At 42.8% G+C, this 17031-nt stretch overlaps 1 protein-coding gene and 1 pseudogene across 2 annotated transcripts; both read right to left on the reverse strand.

Annotated features, from left to right (window-relative positions):
* Positions 1-3437: 3437 nt before the first annotated feature.
* Positions 3438-11589, reverse strand: LOC147424531 (jasmonate-induced oxygenase 4-like). 2 transcript variants are annotated; one of them, XM_086500354.1, is made up of 4 exons: positions 11231-11589; positions 10590-10808; positions 4105-4432; positions 3438-3934 (listed from the first exon to the last, which is right to left on the reverse strand). In XM_086500354.1, exons 1-4 carry the CDS (start codon positions 11551-11553, stop codon positions 3677-3679), a joined length of 1128 nt encoding a protein of 375 aa, XP_086356480.1. In that variant the 5' UTR covers positions 11554-11589; the 3' UTR covers positions 3438-3676. The 2 variants fall into 2 exon arrangements, with proteins under 2 accessions (XP_086356480.1, XP_086356481.1); XM_086500355.1 differs by lacking the exon at positions 10590-10808 and having other exon boundaries at positions 11231-11584.
* A 2816-nt stretch (positions 11590-14405) lies between these two features.
* On the reverse strand, positions 14406-15470 carry LOC147424532 (uncharacterized; annotated as a pseudogene).
* Between the last annotated feature and the right edge of the window lie 1561 nt (positions 15471-17031).

Consider the following 17031-nt stretch of genomic DNA (forward strand, 5'->3'; position numbering starts at 1 on the left):
CCCCCCCCAAATTCCCTCTTTACTATAAAAGAGGAGTGTCCCCTTGAACTCCCCTTTTCTCTCTAACTCTCACTCTGAGACTCTCAAGCATTCAAGCCTTTCACTTTCACTCTCACACTCTCCCTTTACATTACCCTTTTGTCTTTTCTCTCATACTCTCTCACTCTACTCTCAAGCTCTCAAGCCCTTAAGATTTTCACTCTTAATCAGGTACAAAAACTCTCTTATTCCTCACTATTACTCTCACACTCTGAAGCCCTCAAGATTATCTTCCACTCTTCCTTTCATTACCCTCTACCTCTCCCCTTCATTCTTCTCAATTTATCTTTCCCTCTCTTCATACTCTCCCTTCCATTCCTCACTCCTTAGTTTCCACCCCTATTGTAGCTATGAGCGATGCAGATGTCATGTCTCACCTCAGTTAGAGCACATAGACATCATACGCGTATAATGTCTCACTATATAAAATGAGCATACAAATGCATTTTTTTCCATTTGGATGACAACTTGAGGCCCTAATTAGCTTGCGGTTCAACTTTGAAATCATTTGGATAGCTAGAAGCTGATAAATTACCAGATTTTACAAAAAGACGCTAGCTTTGGAACTTGGAGTGCACGCAGGATCAATGGAAGCACGCAAGTCGCCTGTGAAGAGGAAAAGGCCTACCCTAAAAGATATCATGGAAACAACAAATCCTTTTGCCATCGCAAATGAGACACTGAAGCCGACTAAAGCATTGATGGACGAAGCCACACTAGAAGCAGAAGGAATAAGGCTATATCAAGGGACATTTAGAGATCCACAGGGAAAACGATGGACATGCCAATGATTCCAAGAGAGCTCAGTGAGTATGCCAGCAAAGAGGGCACCCTCAATGACCTAGAAAGAGTGAACCTACAAGGATTTTTCACATCAATGTTAGCTGGTATCGACTTCCAAAATATCTATTAGATGACAACCACAATCAAGAAAGACGACACGACAATTCTCACCACACTTAAAGGGGAAAGTAAAGAAGTCGCCATTACACCACATATCATTGTTGATGCTTTGGGACTACACAATGATGGCAACTCTGTCCAAGAAAGAAGAGACAAAGTGAAGTTATACTCTCAGAAGAAGACCAACCAAACTTTTGAAGACCTAGTGGACCCAAGAGCAGATAGAATCTGCAAGTTGTACAACCAATTTTTGCATGTCTACAACAAGCGGCCACAAAAGTACACGACCCTGCCATATGCCATTTTCACCACTATTACTTGGGGCACTGGGCAGCAGTGTCCCAAAGGATGTGAACTACGCCCATTATATACATGAGCAGGTAGTGGGCTTGGGGACTGGAAAGCCTAAATACATTGGTGGTGCAGAGATTCTGACAAAATTGCATATGAAGCTATTGGAGCACGAGGACAATGGCTAGACCCACCCACCCAGAAAGAGTGGCCAAGACTAAAAGAGGATATAGAAGATGAACCTTCTACAACAGTGGCACCACCTATCTCTACGCAGCTTAGGAGAAAGCTGGAGATGTAAGAAGATACGGTGGAGGAACTGCCAAAGAAGAAGGGGAAAGCTGCAATGACCAAGAAGGAAAGACCTAAGGAAACCAACAGTTAGAAGGCGGCACATATTGAAAGCTTAATAGAGTAGGTCGGGGCTGAAAGAGCACTTAAAGGGGGTTTCGAAGAGTATTGGGTGCTAGACCCACAAAAGATGGGTTGCGGTTCCTCTCGACCCCTGGAGGATCAGTTGGACCATTATATCAGGGCCTATGAAGAGACCGAGTGGGTGATTGAGCAGCAAAATCTAGAGCCATTCACCGCTGAGGAAGTCCAAGACATCAAGAAGAAGCTACAAGAGCAACCAAAAGCACGAGAAGCAAAGAAATAATAAGGAGAAGGAGATACCAAGGCAGAGGGAGGAAGTGCGACACCACCAATGTCTCCCCCTGAATTCAACCGACCACCAAGCACAAAACCCCCAACATCCCAGCAAAAGGATCTGCCAAAGATGTAATCAAAAGCTAAGCCAATGCCAAAAGAAAAAGAAAAGACCAAAAGATGCACTTATGACGATCTCCTCAAAGCGAGGTTGGTTTCCTTTGGGTTAAATGCCATTTCATGTATTTCCTCTAGTATAACACTAGGCTTGGGTTTTGTTGATTACTATGATTGATTGCTCTTGCACCTTAGTTGTAATAGCCTTTGACTTCCTATGGTAATGGGCTCTCACTCTATGTCGTGTGGGTTTTCTAATTGTTTTTGCACCAATAGATTTGTGAGAGTCACTACCGTCCTTCTTGTCTATCATTTTTTGTTTTGCATTCGCTCTCGTCATCACTTTCAATCGTATCTTTGTTTTTAATTATGATCCGCTCAAAAATGGTAAAATTTATGATGTTCATCATCACCTTTCTTTTTTTGTCTGGGTTTTGAGGGCAGTCTAGGTATGTGTTTAATACCGCATCCTCCACAATATCCTCCCTCACTCTTCTTTTCATGAGGCGTGTTGACTACCACATCTGGTTGATCCTCTAGGCAATCTCTAGCCCAATGGTCTCCACCACACCTAAAGCAAGGTCATGGAGGTCTTTGTTGTTTAGGTTGTTGTGCATATGGTCTCTGAGGATATGACTTTGGTCGGATTTCACCTTGGTTAACTATGAACATCAAAGTCCCTTGACTTAAGGTATAAATCATTCGCCTTGATTTAAGTTGCCCTTCATCAGATCTAAGGCTCTAGAAGACATTAGGAAGAGAATGGGGTCTAGGAGGGCCTCTTTATTTGGCAGTTTAAGGAAGTTAAACCTTTAGTATTAAGAAAGATGACTCATGCATACAAGATGTACTTTAATGATGTTGCCAACTTTGTGATCTTCCTTGGTTTGGAGAAGCAAATTGAATGATAGTGGAAGAATTTTCTATGTGAAGATGTTGTGGAGTTTATGTGACATCTGGGCAGAGTTGCAGGATAGGCAAAAGAGTAGGATCATGTCCTTACCTCTTTCCCCTATATGTTATTTGGTGCATTCCCTGAAAATGTGTAGCCTTTTCGAAAATTGAAAAAGAAACTTATCTACCATTGGCTAAGTGAGATGTCAATGAGTAGTTGCTAACACTCCAAATCTGGGTAGCTAATGAATCACCTAACCGAAATTTCAGCCAAAGCTATCCTGCATCCCCCCCCCCCCCCCCCCCCCCCCCTCTCTCTCTCTCTCCTCTTCTCTCCTCTCTCTCTCTCTCTCTCTCGGCAAAACTTGGCATAAAAATGCTCTTAAATTTACATAGTTTCATCCTCAACGATAGCATTAGTAACCATTTATATGTAGCAATAGGAGGAGGATGTCCTTGTAAGATTCTCAAGGAACGATGGCTTCTACAATTGGCACAAAAAGCTTCAAACATTTCAGAATTAAGATATAAAATCGCTCAAAATATGCTACAAACAACCTTACAAATACTAGATTGCTTTTAATAGCTTTGCAATCAAATAACAAATAATAGCATTCTTGATTATACAACTAGTGCCCAAGAACATATCAGAAGCAAGATACAAAATAGCTCGGAAAAACATAACATATCGTTCCTTAGGTTACTAGAATGCTTTTAAAATCTTTACCACCAAATACCAAATCACAACATTCTTGATTACAGAACTAAGTGTCCTGGTCATAGTTTAGTTTGCAGAATGATGCCTCAAGGTTGTGTGTTCAAATTCCAATGTGTTCAAGCTAGAATCGATTCGAAGCATCGTATATTTGCCCCAATTTATTGGCTTGTACTTTGGTGGATTATTCTCATTAACCAGCTCACTGATTGGGGCAACATCAATCCCACTAGCTGCATTGTATGAATAAGAGAAGGAGTATCGATCAACCTTCCTATTAACTACGACACGATGCTCCACACTACGATATTTATCATTTGTAAGAACCTATTCAAAAGAAATAAAGATTGGATTAGTTCGTGAGAAACACTAAGAAAATGTGAGCGCTTAAGGAAGATTTTGAAAGCAGTGATGCTCACAAGAATGGTAAAGGTGAGTAACTTCTAGTTTCTAAGTCAAAATAAGAAAGGAGTGAAAACCATGAGGCAAGGATAAACCTGCATAACATCTGCAACATTTATGACCGGAGAAGTTGGATCTGGATGAACATCTAGCCACTGTCCATCTTTCTGTTTTATTTGTAGGCCTCCTACCTCATCTTGCAAGAGAACGGTGAGAGCACCTACGTCTGTATGTGCACCTACACCCAAGACCAAATCAGGTGTTGAACATACAGGGTAGTGGTTGAAGCGAAAGCGATGCGTCTTTGATTGCCCAAAGTAGTCTTCAAACCGGGTGGGTGGAAGTCCTAGACTTTCCCACATCAACTTCGTAAGAGTGAAGGCCAATCTTTTAGCTTCACGCATATATTCTTCACATATCTCCCTGAACATGATGAGAGGAACATGCTCAAATTTCTTGAAAGTAATTTTGCAGTTTTGACTTCAAAAATCTTGCACCAAGCATGAGAAACCAATTTCTTTTGTTGTATCATAAGATGATCAAGATCCTGGGGGGATACACTACTGAGGATCCCCCTATATAATGAGCATTTGGGAGGCAGTTAAAAAACCCCCTTTTTTAAATATGTTTGAATGAATAAAAAGACTCCTCATTTTAGGAATTTTAAAAAATGAAATATAAAAACCACTTTTTGTTGATGTATCTCTATTAATTAGCATAAAATGTTTGCATTTAAAAACATTTTATGCAATATATTGTCCTTCCTAAAATGGAATATAAAAACCCCTTTTGTTGATGTATCTCTATTAATTAGCATAAAATGTTTGTATTAAAAACCCCGCTGCTAAACTCACGTGGTACATTAACATGATTACATAGCGTCCCCCCCCCACACACACAAAGATCCATAGCACTTGTGAAAATGTCCAGAGTTATTGAAGGAGTATGAGCGGAAGTGCGACGCGAGAGAGAGCGCGAGAAGAAGAGCACGACGATATGGTGAACTCGCTCTACTGTAATGTGTAGAGCATAGTGAGTTCTTATTAGGTTTTAACAACAGAATATATGTACATACCTGGCGGCCCGCCCACTTACCTGTGCGACCACATTGGGCTTTATAGTATATACCCCAACAACCTCCCACTTAAAGTCCAATGTGGTACTTTAAGTGTGAGAGAAGCTACTATACAAGCTAATATACAAGAGATGTAGAGAAGTGATGTACTACCCTACACCTAACTGCTTGCGAAAATGCGCAAAGCTCTCTGAGGGAAGTCCTTTTGTAAGTAGATCAGCAGGATTTTCTGTGGTGTGAACTTTGACAAGCTGAAGTTGCTTATCCTCGAGCATTTCCCTGATGAAATGATACTTCACATCCACATGCTTTGTCTTTGAGTGATAAACTGGATTGCGAGCCAATTGTATAGCACTTTGTCTATCACAATATAACACAGGCATCTCTTCTTTGATTCCCAAATCTGTTACTAGTCAATTAAGCCAAATTGATTCTTTGCATGCCTCTGATGCTGCAACATATTCAGCCTCTGTAGTAGACTGAGTAACACAATCTTGTAATCTAGAACGCCATGATACTGCTCCACCAGCCAATGTAAAGACATACCCTGACGTAGACCTTCGGTTGTCTAAGTCACCTGCATAATCTGAGTCTGTAAAACCCTTTACACTTAGCTCCTGACTCCCATAGCATATACGCATACTCTTTGTAGCTTTCAGGTATCTCAATATTCCTTTCACTGCCTCCCAATGTTTCTTGCCTGGGTTTGACATGTATCGACTTACTACTCCCACTGCAAATGCAATGTCTGGGCGAGTAGCAATCATTGCATACATCAAACTACCCACTGCAGACGCATATGGAATCTTATCCATTTCAGCCTGTTCTTCCTCAGACACAGGACAATCTTGTTTGCTAAGTTTCACATATGGTGGCAATGGAACACTCAATGCCTTTCCCTTCTCCATATTGAAACGTTGCAAAACCTTGTCAATATACTTTGTTTGAGATAACCAAATCAACTTCTTTGATCTGTCTCTCTCAATGCGCATACCAAGGATATGACTTGCCTCACCCATGTCTTTCATGTCAAACGATTTTGCCATCTTTGACTTCAAAGCTGAAATTTCTTCCAAGTGCTTGCCAGCAATCAACATGTCATCCACATACAAAATAAGGATCAGCCAACTATCATCCTTAGCCTTCTTTGTATATAGACAGTGATCGAACTCACTACATTTGTAGCCTTGAGAAAGCATAAACTTGTGGAATTTATGGTACCATGCCCTCGGTGATTGTTTTAAGCCATAAAGACTCTTTAACAACTGGCATACCCAATCTTCCTTGCCTTTCTCAACAAACCCTTCTGGCTGCTGCATGTAAATTTCCACATCTAAATCACCATGCAAGAACGCTGTCTTGACATCCATTTGGTGCAACACCAAATCTAATATGGCAACCAATGCAAGAAAGCATCTCAATGTAGTCATCTTGACCACCGAAGAGAAGACTTCATCAAAGTCAATGCCTTGTTCTTGCTTAAAGCCCTTGGCAACAAACCTTGCTTTGTAGTTTGGCTGACTATCATGAGCGGCGATCTTATACCTGTAAACCCATTTACAAGGTAGAGCCTTTTTGCACTGTGGTAATTTAACTAGCTTCCATGTCTTGTTTTTATGCAGAGCTGTCATCTCTGACTGCATGGACAATTGCCAATTCCCGGAGTCCTTCATTTGCACTGCTTCCTTGTAACATGAAGGCTCATTGCAATCAGTCAACATGACATAGTTCATAGATGGAACAAACCTATTAGGAGGTCGCGTGACACGTTCAGATCTACGCACAATAGGTGGCTCAGGCTCAGCCACAACCTGTGGTTCCACTCTATCCTGTCCTTGCTCCTCTTGAGCCCTGACATTTTGTCTTGCACGTGCAAGTCCATCTTCTTGGAAGACAACTCTTCTAATCTCCTCAACCCTCTTTGGTTTAGAATGATATTTGGATTCATTAAAGTGAACATCATTGCTGCGGACAACCTTTCTGGATTCGGGATCCCAAAGTTTGTACCCCATCTCACCAGAATTACCATAGCCTAGAAAGATGCACTTTCTACTCTTTGGCTCAAGTTTGTTCCTAAATTCCTTTGGAACGTGAGTATATGCCTCACAGCCAAAGACTCTGAGATGCTTGTATGAGGGCATTTTGCCTGACCATACCATCTCTGACACTGAATGCTTCTGCAAAACCTTGCTAGGAGATCTATTTACAAGATGAACAGCTGTTGATACAGCTTCAGTCCAAAACCCATTTGGCAGCTGTGCATTAGACAACATACTTCTGACCTTCTCTTGTATGGTCCTATTCATCCTCTCAGCAACACCATTTTGAGGAGGATTGTAAGGAGCAGTAAGTTCACGTTTTATACCTTTTGACTCACAAAAGTCCTGAAAGGCCTTTGAAACATACTCTCCACCATTGTCAGTGCGTAAGCATTTAAGCTTCTTGCCACTCTGATTCTCCACAAGTGTCATAAACGTTTTGAAAACACTAAACGCTTCATCCTTGTGCTTGAGAAAGTAAACCCATACTTTCCTCGAGTAATCATCTATAAATGTCATAAAGTAAGAAGCTCCCCCTAGAGATAGGTTAGGCATAGGTCCACACAAATCACTATGAACAAGTGCCAACTGTGTATCTCTTCTACTGCTTCTATGCTTATGTGGCTGCTGTGTTTGCTTACCATACAGACAATGTTCACAAAATTCAAAATCATTAAATGAAAAGCCAGGCAAATAACCAGAACGAGACAAGATTTCCATTCCCTTCTTGGATATATGTCCTAATCGGCTATGCCACAAAGAAACGTTCGGCTGCTCGGTTACATTGATTACATTTTTAGAGACATTTGATACATAAATCATGTAAAGTCCTCCAGACTTTACTCCATGTGCTACTGTCATAGAACCCTTGGATATCTTCCACATGTTCTGTCCAAAATTGGTGACGTAGCCAGCATCATCAAGTAAACCTGTGCTGATCAAGCTCTTTGTAATTGCGGGAACATGTCTCACATTGTTCAGCGTGAAAGAAGAGCCATTCTGAAACTTCAATTGTACATCTCCAACACCTAAGATCTCACATGTCTGCCCATTGACTAGCCGAACATGATCTTTAGTGGTCACATAAGATGTAAACCACTCCTTGTTTGGAGACACATGAAGTGATGCCCCTGAGTCTATAATCCAGTCACTCAGTGCATTTCCATCAGATGCTGTAAGAAGAGCTGAGTCCATTGCATTCTTCAAGAAGTAGATGTCTCCTGACACTAGACTGTCATCCTCTGCAACAGTGTTTGTCACATTTATTTCTTGAATCTTCACTGAGGACTTGTTCTTCTCACCATGGTCTTCAGCTTTCTCTTTGCCTTTTTTTGCTTTCCATTCTCTGCAGTCTCTTTTCATGTGACCCTTCTTGCCACAATGGTAGCATTCTATGTCACTCTTACCTTTAGCACTGCGGGACTTGCTACGAGACTGATTCCTCTTTCCACCTTTGTACTTTTCTTTGGTCCTTCCCCTGACAACTAAGGCTGTTCCTTTGTCTTTGTCCATTGTCTTTCTATTGGTTTCTTCAATAAGCAGACTTCCTTCTACACCTGCTATGTTCAAACCATCTGGAGGTGCAGAATTACTCAAAGCTGTGCGAAAAGTGTCCCAACTTTTCGGCAATGTGATCAACAGGAACATAGCTCTAACAGGTTCATCAAACTTGACACCTTGAGCTGACAACTGACTATAGATTGTGTTGAATTCATTCAGATGATTGGACATAGGTGTCCCTTCTTTCATCTTCAAGTCAACAAGCTTCTTAAGCCAGTATACCTGTGAAGCTGCACTCTGCTTCTCATAAAGATCACTCAGCTTTAATCATGCTTGATAAGCCGACATCTCGTCTGCTACATTGAAGTAAACGCTTTCTGCCAAAGTCAGCATAATGATAGAAAGTGCCAATTCATCCATTTCGCTCCATTCATCTTCGTCCATATCTTTTGGTTTTATCCCCTTGAGCTTTATAGGTTTTATCTGCTTCTTTTGTACCAACACGTGCCAAATCTGCTTCTTCCACAATGGGAAATTGGTTCCATCCAGCTTCTTGATATTGTAAAGAGCAGTGTCCTGTGATCCAGCCATAGCTACGCTTCACAGTAGTTTACTTTCCTGGGAAAAATTCGGCAGAGTTTCCCCTATAAACTGACCTCTGAACCAATATCAACCTGTCAAATGAACCAAGAAAGCTTCAGATTCTGCAGAAATTTTGGTAGAGTCTCCTTTGTAAAATGGCTCTGGTGTACTAAAAACAAACCAAAAAACAGCTCAAAAAACACCTTCTCTCTAACACTGTAAGCTGCGGATAAACCTATCCTGCACCTGTACTGTCTCTCACTGTCCTGTCACTGTCCTGTAAGCATAGACTGTGACAATGCCTCAACGTCAGTAAAGCAAAGATGCAATCCCAACTGTTTAACTCACAGTCAATACATCCTAGCTGCCTATCTAAGGGTGCTCGAGGGATCGCTCCAAGACCTGTATCACCGAAAGGATCTCAACATTCGAGAATCCCCAAGCTCAATAAAACCTCACTCGACCTCAACAAAGATTGCAGTAAATCTGACAGTACATAGACTTCCCACAAAGTCATACATCCACAAATTTCCCACTGTATGCTGTAACCGCTGCGGCGGTTGTTTGCTGCGTGACTCACAGCCAGCAAACCCTCAACAAACATACATCATCTCTGACAATACATCCCATGTGGAAGTACCTGCAATGTCAGGATGAAATCTGGAATATCAAGCAACAAACACAAGCTACCTGATGAACTAGTGGATGTCGCCTACAGTCTGTGTGTAGATTCGTATGTGACACGCCTCCAAGAACTGTGAGCTGTCCTTCGATGTGTAGACAGCCACAAATCAACACTCTGGGAGTGTCGATATCCTCAGCATCTGCAGTCGTAGGCTGAAAACCCCAAATTTGCAGAGTCGGATCTGCACCCGTCGAGACCACGTAGTCGAAAATGGCTTGCATAGACCTTCGTCGAAGCCGAGCGGTGGCCGAGATGACCTCAGAATGAAATTCTGAGAACACCAAGCCCTTTGGGCTTTCCCACAGGAGTTGGGACCGTGTCTTCGCCCGTTGAATTTCACTCCAATCTGAGCTAGTGACTCTAGCCTCCTGCAGTGCTCCCCCGAGCCTCGATCTGAGCTCTAATACCAGTTGAAGGAGTACGAGCGGAAGTGCGACGCGAGAGAGAGTGCGAGAAGAAGAGCACGACGATATGGCGAACTCGCTCTACTGTAATGTGTAGAGCATAGTGAGTTCTTATTAGGTTTTAACAAAAGAATATGTGTACATACTTGGCGGCCCGCCCACTTACCACATTGGGTTTTATACCCCAACAGTTATACCGTATATGGTGTTATGCTAAATTAAAAATGGAAGCTCACTTTGTCACACTATGACGTTGTTAGTACAAATTAAGATTCAGAATGAGAAATAAAAGTACCTAATAGCATCGGAAGGCCATTGATTGTGGAAGATTTTCGTGCCCACTTTGTTTGTCAAGGGGTCAGTGTGAGGAAGCTCTAGGTATCCACATGCAGACATGTCAAAGACTTCCCTCCAATCTCGAATATTGTTTGTAAGTTGGCCTTGATAGTATCCAAGGCCTCCTGCATGCTTCTTCACTTGAAGCTTCACCTCAGAAGGAAGTTGGAAGAATTCCCTGAATGCATAGTAGCATTCAAAGTTTTCCATTGCTTGATAAGTACATCAACTTTACTAAAGCCTTACCACAATAAGATTTAGACATTTTCTAATGTAGAAAAATGGAGTCTTTTTCAGAGTTTTTCATACAATGCATAACATCATGAGCTTCTGTGAGGGAGGCACCGCATACCTAGCTAGGTACGATTGGGGGCAGTGGACCGCCGGCCCCTCCGATGGGCTTCTATGCGGTGCCTCCCTCACAGAAGCTCACGATGTTGAGGTAAGTCACAATGTGAGAATTATTGTGAGAATCTGCCCATGAAAACTTCATATATGTAAGGCAAAAAACAAAATTGGAGCAATTCAACCATATTTTTTGGGACGTTATTGAATGAATTATTATGAGTTAAAATGAACGAGAATTATGTAGGTATTTACTTGGAAGCCTGGCGAAGGCGGTGGATGAGAGACAGAGGAATGCCGTGGTTGGCCACGTGGAAGAAGCCCCATTCCTGACAGGCGTGTTTTACCTGCGCCAGCAGCGCCCGTCTTGCGGCCGGGTTGACGCCTGCTGACACTGCAGCCCCCACGTCGATCACCGGGATCACGCCTCCTTCCTGAACCCCTCGGCACGGCCGCTGCTCAAGCGGCCGCAAGAACCCCTCCTCCCTCTCTATCTCCACGCCCTCCCATCCCTGCTCCACCTCCACGCCACCCTCTCGCCCATTCACGCTGTTGTCTTGCTTGGCCACCGCAGCCATTCTCTCTCTCTCTCTCTCTGTACGCGAACTTCGAAGACGGCAGCTCTCTTGAGCTCCTTTATAAGCTTTCTGAATTATATGACTGACTCAGCCACGTGATCCATGAGGTAGTAACATGCTTCCCAGGCAGTGTTCGGGAAAAATCATTTTCCCAAACATACAAAATGCCTTTCCTTGAATTTGCCAAGAGGAAAATTTAGAAAATTAGGTTACTTTTTTTAGGTTTTTACACTATTTTTCTCTATTTTGGGACGGAATTTCTCCTTTTTCCCTTGCGCTCAACCGGCATTTTGGAAATTGAAAACGGCAGAAGCTGAGACACATTTTTCCCGAACACTGTTCCCAGGTCCCAGCGTCCAAAATACCTCTGAAGTTTGTGGAACTTCCCAAAAATACCTCTCAAATCTATATGTGGGAGTGCCCTTTACACTTGTCTAAAACTGTGAGACGAAGGCTAAAGTCCAAAAATGAGAGAAGCTCCTCTGTGCACGACAAAGAAGGAGAGAGAGAGAGAGATAGACTACGCACATGCTTCTTGGCGGCCGTCCACAGAAGGGCAGAATCTCCACCAATCGGCAATGGACGTTTGTACACATGCTTGCAGTTGAAGGCTCACTGGCCACCATCGGCCGGCAGTTCTGTGCACATGCTTGACGACCGACCCAAAATCGGCGTCATTTTCGTCAACCCAGTCCCGCCATGAGCAAAAACTGCAATGCGTTACTTCAGCAGTACTGTATGAATGCGCAGCCCAATGCCCTGCATCTCTACTGTTGCACGTTATTAGTTTTGCACGTTAGCAGAGCTTCGACATCTTGAAGGAAATAACCAGACACCATTGCACTGTTTACATGTTAAAGACGTTATCTGCATCCATTATCAGCTAGTGAAAAACCGACTAATTGTCCATTGATTTGAATGATTACACGACAATTAAAAAAGAGGCCTTTTGAATCATTAGCATACATCACTTTTTAACAAGAAGTGATGCAATACTTATAATATTCCAGGAACAGGAAAACATGATGATAGTTGGAAGTGCTTCGAAAAGCAATGTGGAAGGGAACATCCGATCAATACATAAGGTTAAAAAAATATTCGGTACAAAAACTACGATCTAGTTTTGTCCGCAATCTTCAGAGAAATACTGCATCCGATTGGCCTTGAGCAACCTGAAAAGAAACGACAGTCAGCACAACGAACATACTAACAAGTAAATCACAAAAAAAAAACTATTGATGCAAGAAGGAAAAACATATTGATGACCTTCATAATTTTATTGGTCTCTCATGTCATTTTGTAGCATGTTCGCTTGCCGTCGTATGCTTTGCAAGGCGTGGTTTCTAAATAAAGCTGCTCTGACACGCAAAGCTCTCTCTCGTGATTCTGAGTTGTAATGCTCACCGCGCAGAGGCTCGCCATCATTTGGATGAGGGTCAACCTGCTCATTCGGTTCGGCCTCCCCTCGTAGCTACACAAAGTTGTGCAAGAGGCAGCAAGTGCCTATCACTGTGGGTGCTATTGCCAGATCTACATTCAACTCGCGAAGTATGCGCCATCTATTCTTCAATATACCAAACGCATTCTCCCCTTTTACTCTGCCTTTTGAAAGATGCCTATCAAAGTGCTACTTTTGAATTAAGTGTTGCCCACCTTTTGATCGAAAGGGCTTCACCAAAAAAGTTGTGGCTTTGTAAGCTGAGTCTGCGATCAAGTAGGGTCGGATGCATTCGCCTTGCAGTAGAACTGTGGGATGGGCGATGGCTCGACCACTCTTCAACTTTTGGTAAAGACTGCATTCCTTAAAGTGCGTCGAGTCGTGCATGCTGCCGGGGGCAACACATACAACACTCCAAAAAAGCTTACGGGAGTCTATGATCCCTTGGAGAAGAATGCTAGGGAGCCCATGCCTGCAGATGTATTGTGCTGGAAAATTATCCTTTGATGGCTTCCTTTGCAGCCTAATATGTGTTCCATCTATGGCACCCGCTACTTTTGGAAGCCCTGTAATAGCTTCAAATCCATCCATTATGCTTTTCAGCCTATCACCCTCAGGAATGCAAATATGAAAGCGCTGCAACATGCTACGTTGGCTTAAAATGTGACATATAATCATGGTGTATTTCCGTATAGTGGACTCCCCGATAGGGTAAAGACAAGTCATTGATCTGGAAGAATGACCATGTGCTAGTCTCCACAATACACACGCTAGTGCTAGATCACCAGCTATGGGAGCACGGACAAATAAATCACCACTGCAAGGCAATAAAGGCTCCACTATGGCTAAGAGTGCATTGAAAGACTCATAAGACATGCGATATGCAAATAAGTACTTGTGCCGGTTATTCAGATTGGCTTCTGACCATAGCCGGCAATGAATTGAGGTCCAAAAAACCTCTTGCCTTGGAAACACCCACCATTGACGAGCCTCGTAGCGCCATGCATCAGGCTCTAATATACTCATGAAAACTCCCCACATCATGAAGTACATGAAGTACAACATGGACTTCAAGTGTATCTTGTGCTTCTCGTATGGCAGAGGACGGCGTCGCCAAAGTTGTTGATCTTGCATGCATATAGCGAAGGATTGTAGTAGCCAAAATATATGCAAAGTTTCCATCCTACACCGACAAGACTACTCATATAATTTCATGTCAAGTATTCAAGTAAGTTTGAAACGAATTGAGGTTAGTAGTGTTACCTTATGCGATCATAAATCCAGTTACTTCGTTGCAGCCTGTTAAAAAAGCCAGCTACTTCGATGCAGCTTGCAAAGCAGAAAGCATACACTCATGAGCCTAATGGTAATTAAAAAGGATTGTAGCTTTCCTATAGAATATTGCATTTACTTACTAATCCCGGACTTTGGCTAAAATCTTGGCAAGCTCCACTTGAGTGGAGAGGTAAATTTGTTGCCGTTTTGTGTCTTCCTCCTCGCAGATTCGAAGTAGACGCTCCTCTAGTGCACGCCTTGATGCATCTAGCTCTCTCAATGTTGCATTGTGTTTATCTTCCACATTGCGAAGTGTATCGCATAGCTTGTTCATGCCCTCACCCATTGTTCGATTCACAACTCCTAAGAGAGACCGCTTTGACTGCTTTGCCTTGCTACCACTAACTCCCTCTAACTCTGAGAAGTCCATGAAGCTTATAGGATTTTGTGATGTACTGGCACTCACTCCAGGATTTGTCCCCACTTCCTGTTCAAGCTCATTCAAGATTTCTTCATTTTCCTTTGCAGGCCCATCGCTGTCCAAACCCCCAACCAAGCCAGTACATCTCGGTGTCTTGCACCACATGACATCCAGGATGTCAAAGAACACCACGTGCTTGGACTTGTGCCAGTGGCAGATGATTTCAACTTCTCCTTCTTGTACATATTCTTGAGGGTATCAATTCGATTTTTTGTATTCTCAGTGTTGTATGTGGTATCCATCTCAGCATTGAGATTCAAAACCACGGCCTCCAGTCCTTGAAGCGGAAGTTGCCCTTGTTGATGTGATTCCATTGTTCGTCGTAAATCCTTATTAGAGCACGGGTAGTGTCATCATCCCATGTGACTGACATTTGCCTTGGCCGCTTAGTTGCCTTTTGAGACACATTGCCACTTGGTTGCTCTTGGCTAGTGCTCTTAATTGGTGGTTCAATATGAGTACCACTAGGTTGCTCTATCCCACTTGTCATGTCCACATCTTGTGTTTCAATCATGACCTTAACAACCTTAGTAGGATGTGGAGGAGGAGGAGCTATGGATCCTCCATCGGGAATAAAGTCCATGGTACCGGGGGGGGGGCAAATGTGTTCATGAGGTTAACCTCTTGAGAAAAAGGGACAAACTCCTCACAGTCATCATCAGATGGAGAGCACGTGTTGCCCGAAATGGGCCATGGGGGCGGCGTGGGCAATGTCCCATACATAGGAACAGGTCTGACAACTGTTCCTCCGATGGGAGGATCCTGATACCGAGTCTAGGAATGAGTAATTTTCGACCACAAATTATGGAAAGAAGTGATATGCAAGACATTTGACTATGGACGGATGCGTAGATTGAATGCATCAAATTATCATGTACCTTAGGCAATTCTTGTTGAGGCACTCGCACAACATGAGAAGCGATTGGGTTGGCCTTTGGTCGAACAGGAGGACGCCGGCCTGCCTGAGCATTCATTACAGGCAACATCTGTAGCATGTTCGATTACATTAAGCATTGACAACCTAATTAGTAGAGCGCACAGTAGCTAGCATTCTTAATTTTTTTTAAATAATGTAAAATAGGACTACGGTTGCGTAGCATTGTTGTTTTCGTTGTCATTTACTAAACAACGATGAATGCTGACATGCTTGGTGAATGTGCAAAGCACGCAGTACAAATTGCAACGCATGAGAGGATTTAGCAAAGTATTTCTACTTAATTGATGACTCGAGAACTTGCATGCTTGCATAGGGTCAATGTATATAGCAGCAATGGATGCACAGTAGCTCGCATTAACGTAACATAGTACTACAGCAATGGAGTATCTCTCTTGCAGGCAAAGAATATGAATAGTAAAACGCCCATCATACTAGTACCATTGTCATTAATAATTTGGTGATGCAACTACTTGTCCCGCCAATGGAAGTTTCATGAGTTTAAGCCAACTAAAAAGTACCCTAGATTATTTGGCATCGATCATTCTCATTATATATCAAGGCCTTTTGGCTTCCAACTTCATTGTAGTATTATGAAAACCCTGAATTATAGAAAACACTCAGCATGTATAGCACTTGCTTCAACTCAATTTCTTCAATATTAAGGGCTACAACAATGGACGTACATTTATAACTAAAGGATATGAAGGGTCAATTTATATAGCAACAATGGACGCACAGTAACTCGCATTTTTATATTTGTATCAATTAATGTGAAATAGTATACAGCAATGGACATACAGTAAGAAATTAAGCATAGGAATACCTTAAATGAAAGCTTCCAAACTCATTCTGGTGGAGGTACTGTAGCTAGTATTTTCGACAATATTTTGTTGTAGGCCGCTTGGCACAAAGCTGTAGAATATGCGCAATGAGCATGGCATGTGCCGTTGCAGTCATCAGAACGAGTGAGTGTAGGGTAGCTTACCTTATCAACTAAGTTGCTGCTGCCTTCTTGTGTCGATAATGCAGTGCAACGCTACAGGTGTCACTATGCCTGGGCTCACCAAACGAATCTGATGCGCAGTGCCATGCTGGGCTCCCTTAGCCTGGGGTGGCTGTACTAGCTCAGCAGTAGGTGTTGTAAGCTCCCATGATAATGGGTAGTGCTTTGCAGCGAGGCCAGGGTACTCTTAATATACCGACGCGATGGCACAGTGGAGATACGTAGGCTTACACATGCAAAGCATGCTAAAATTAGACGTTCACTGCTTGCAAACCGTTTCAAACGGCTAGGGGAGAGGGTTGGCGTTCCGGTTCCTGCGGTTGAACCACGTTCAGGAGGCGGTA

The sequence above is a fragment of the Adiantum capillus-veneris genome, chromosome 25 (assembly GCF_014529385.1).
Source record: "Adiantum capillus-veneris isolate H3 chromosome 25, ASM1452938v2, whole genome shotgun sequence".
NCBI lineage: Eukaryota > Viridiplantae > Streptophyta > Polypodiopsida > Polypodiales > Pteridaceae > Adiantum > Adiantum capillus-veneris.

Coding starts and splice junctions, on each gene's coding strand:
- LOC147424531 (XM_086500354.1), bottom strand. CDS start 11,553: ATGGCTGCGGTGGCCAAGCAAGACAACAGCGTGAATGGGCGAGAGGGT. Junction 4,433..10,589: donor TGGCCTTCCGATGCTATTAG/GTACTTTTATTT, acceptor CATCATGTTCAG/GGAGATATGTGAAGAATATA. Junction 3,935..4,104: donor ATGTTGCAGATGTTATGCAG/GTTTATCCTTGC, acceptor TCTTTTGAATAG/GTTCTTACAAATGATAAATA.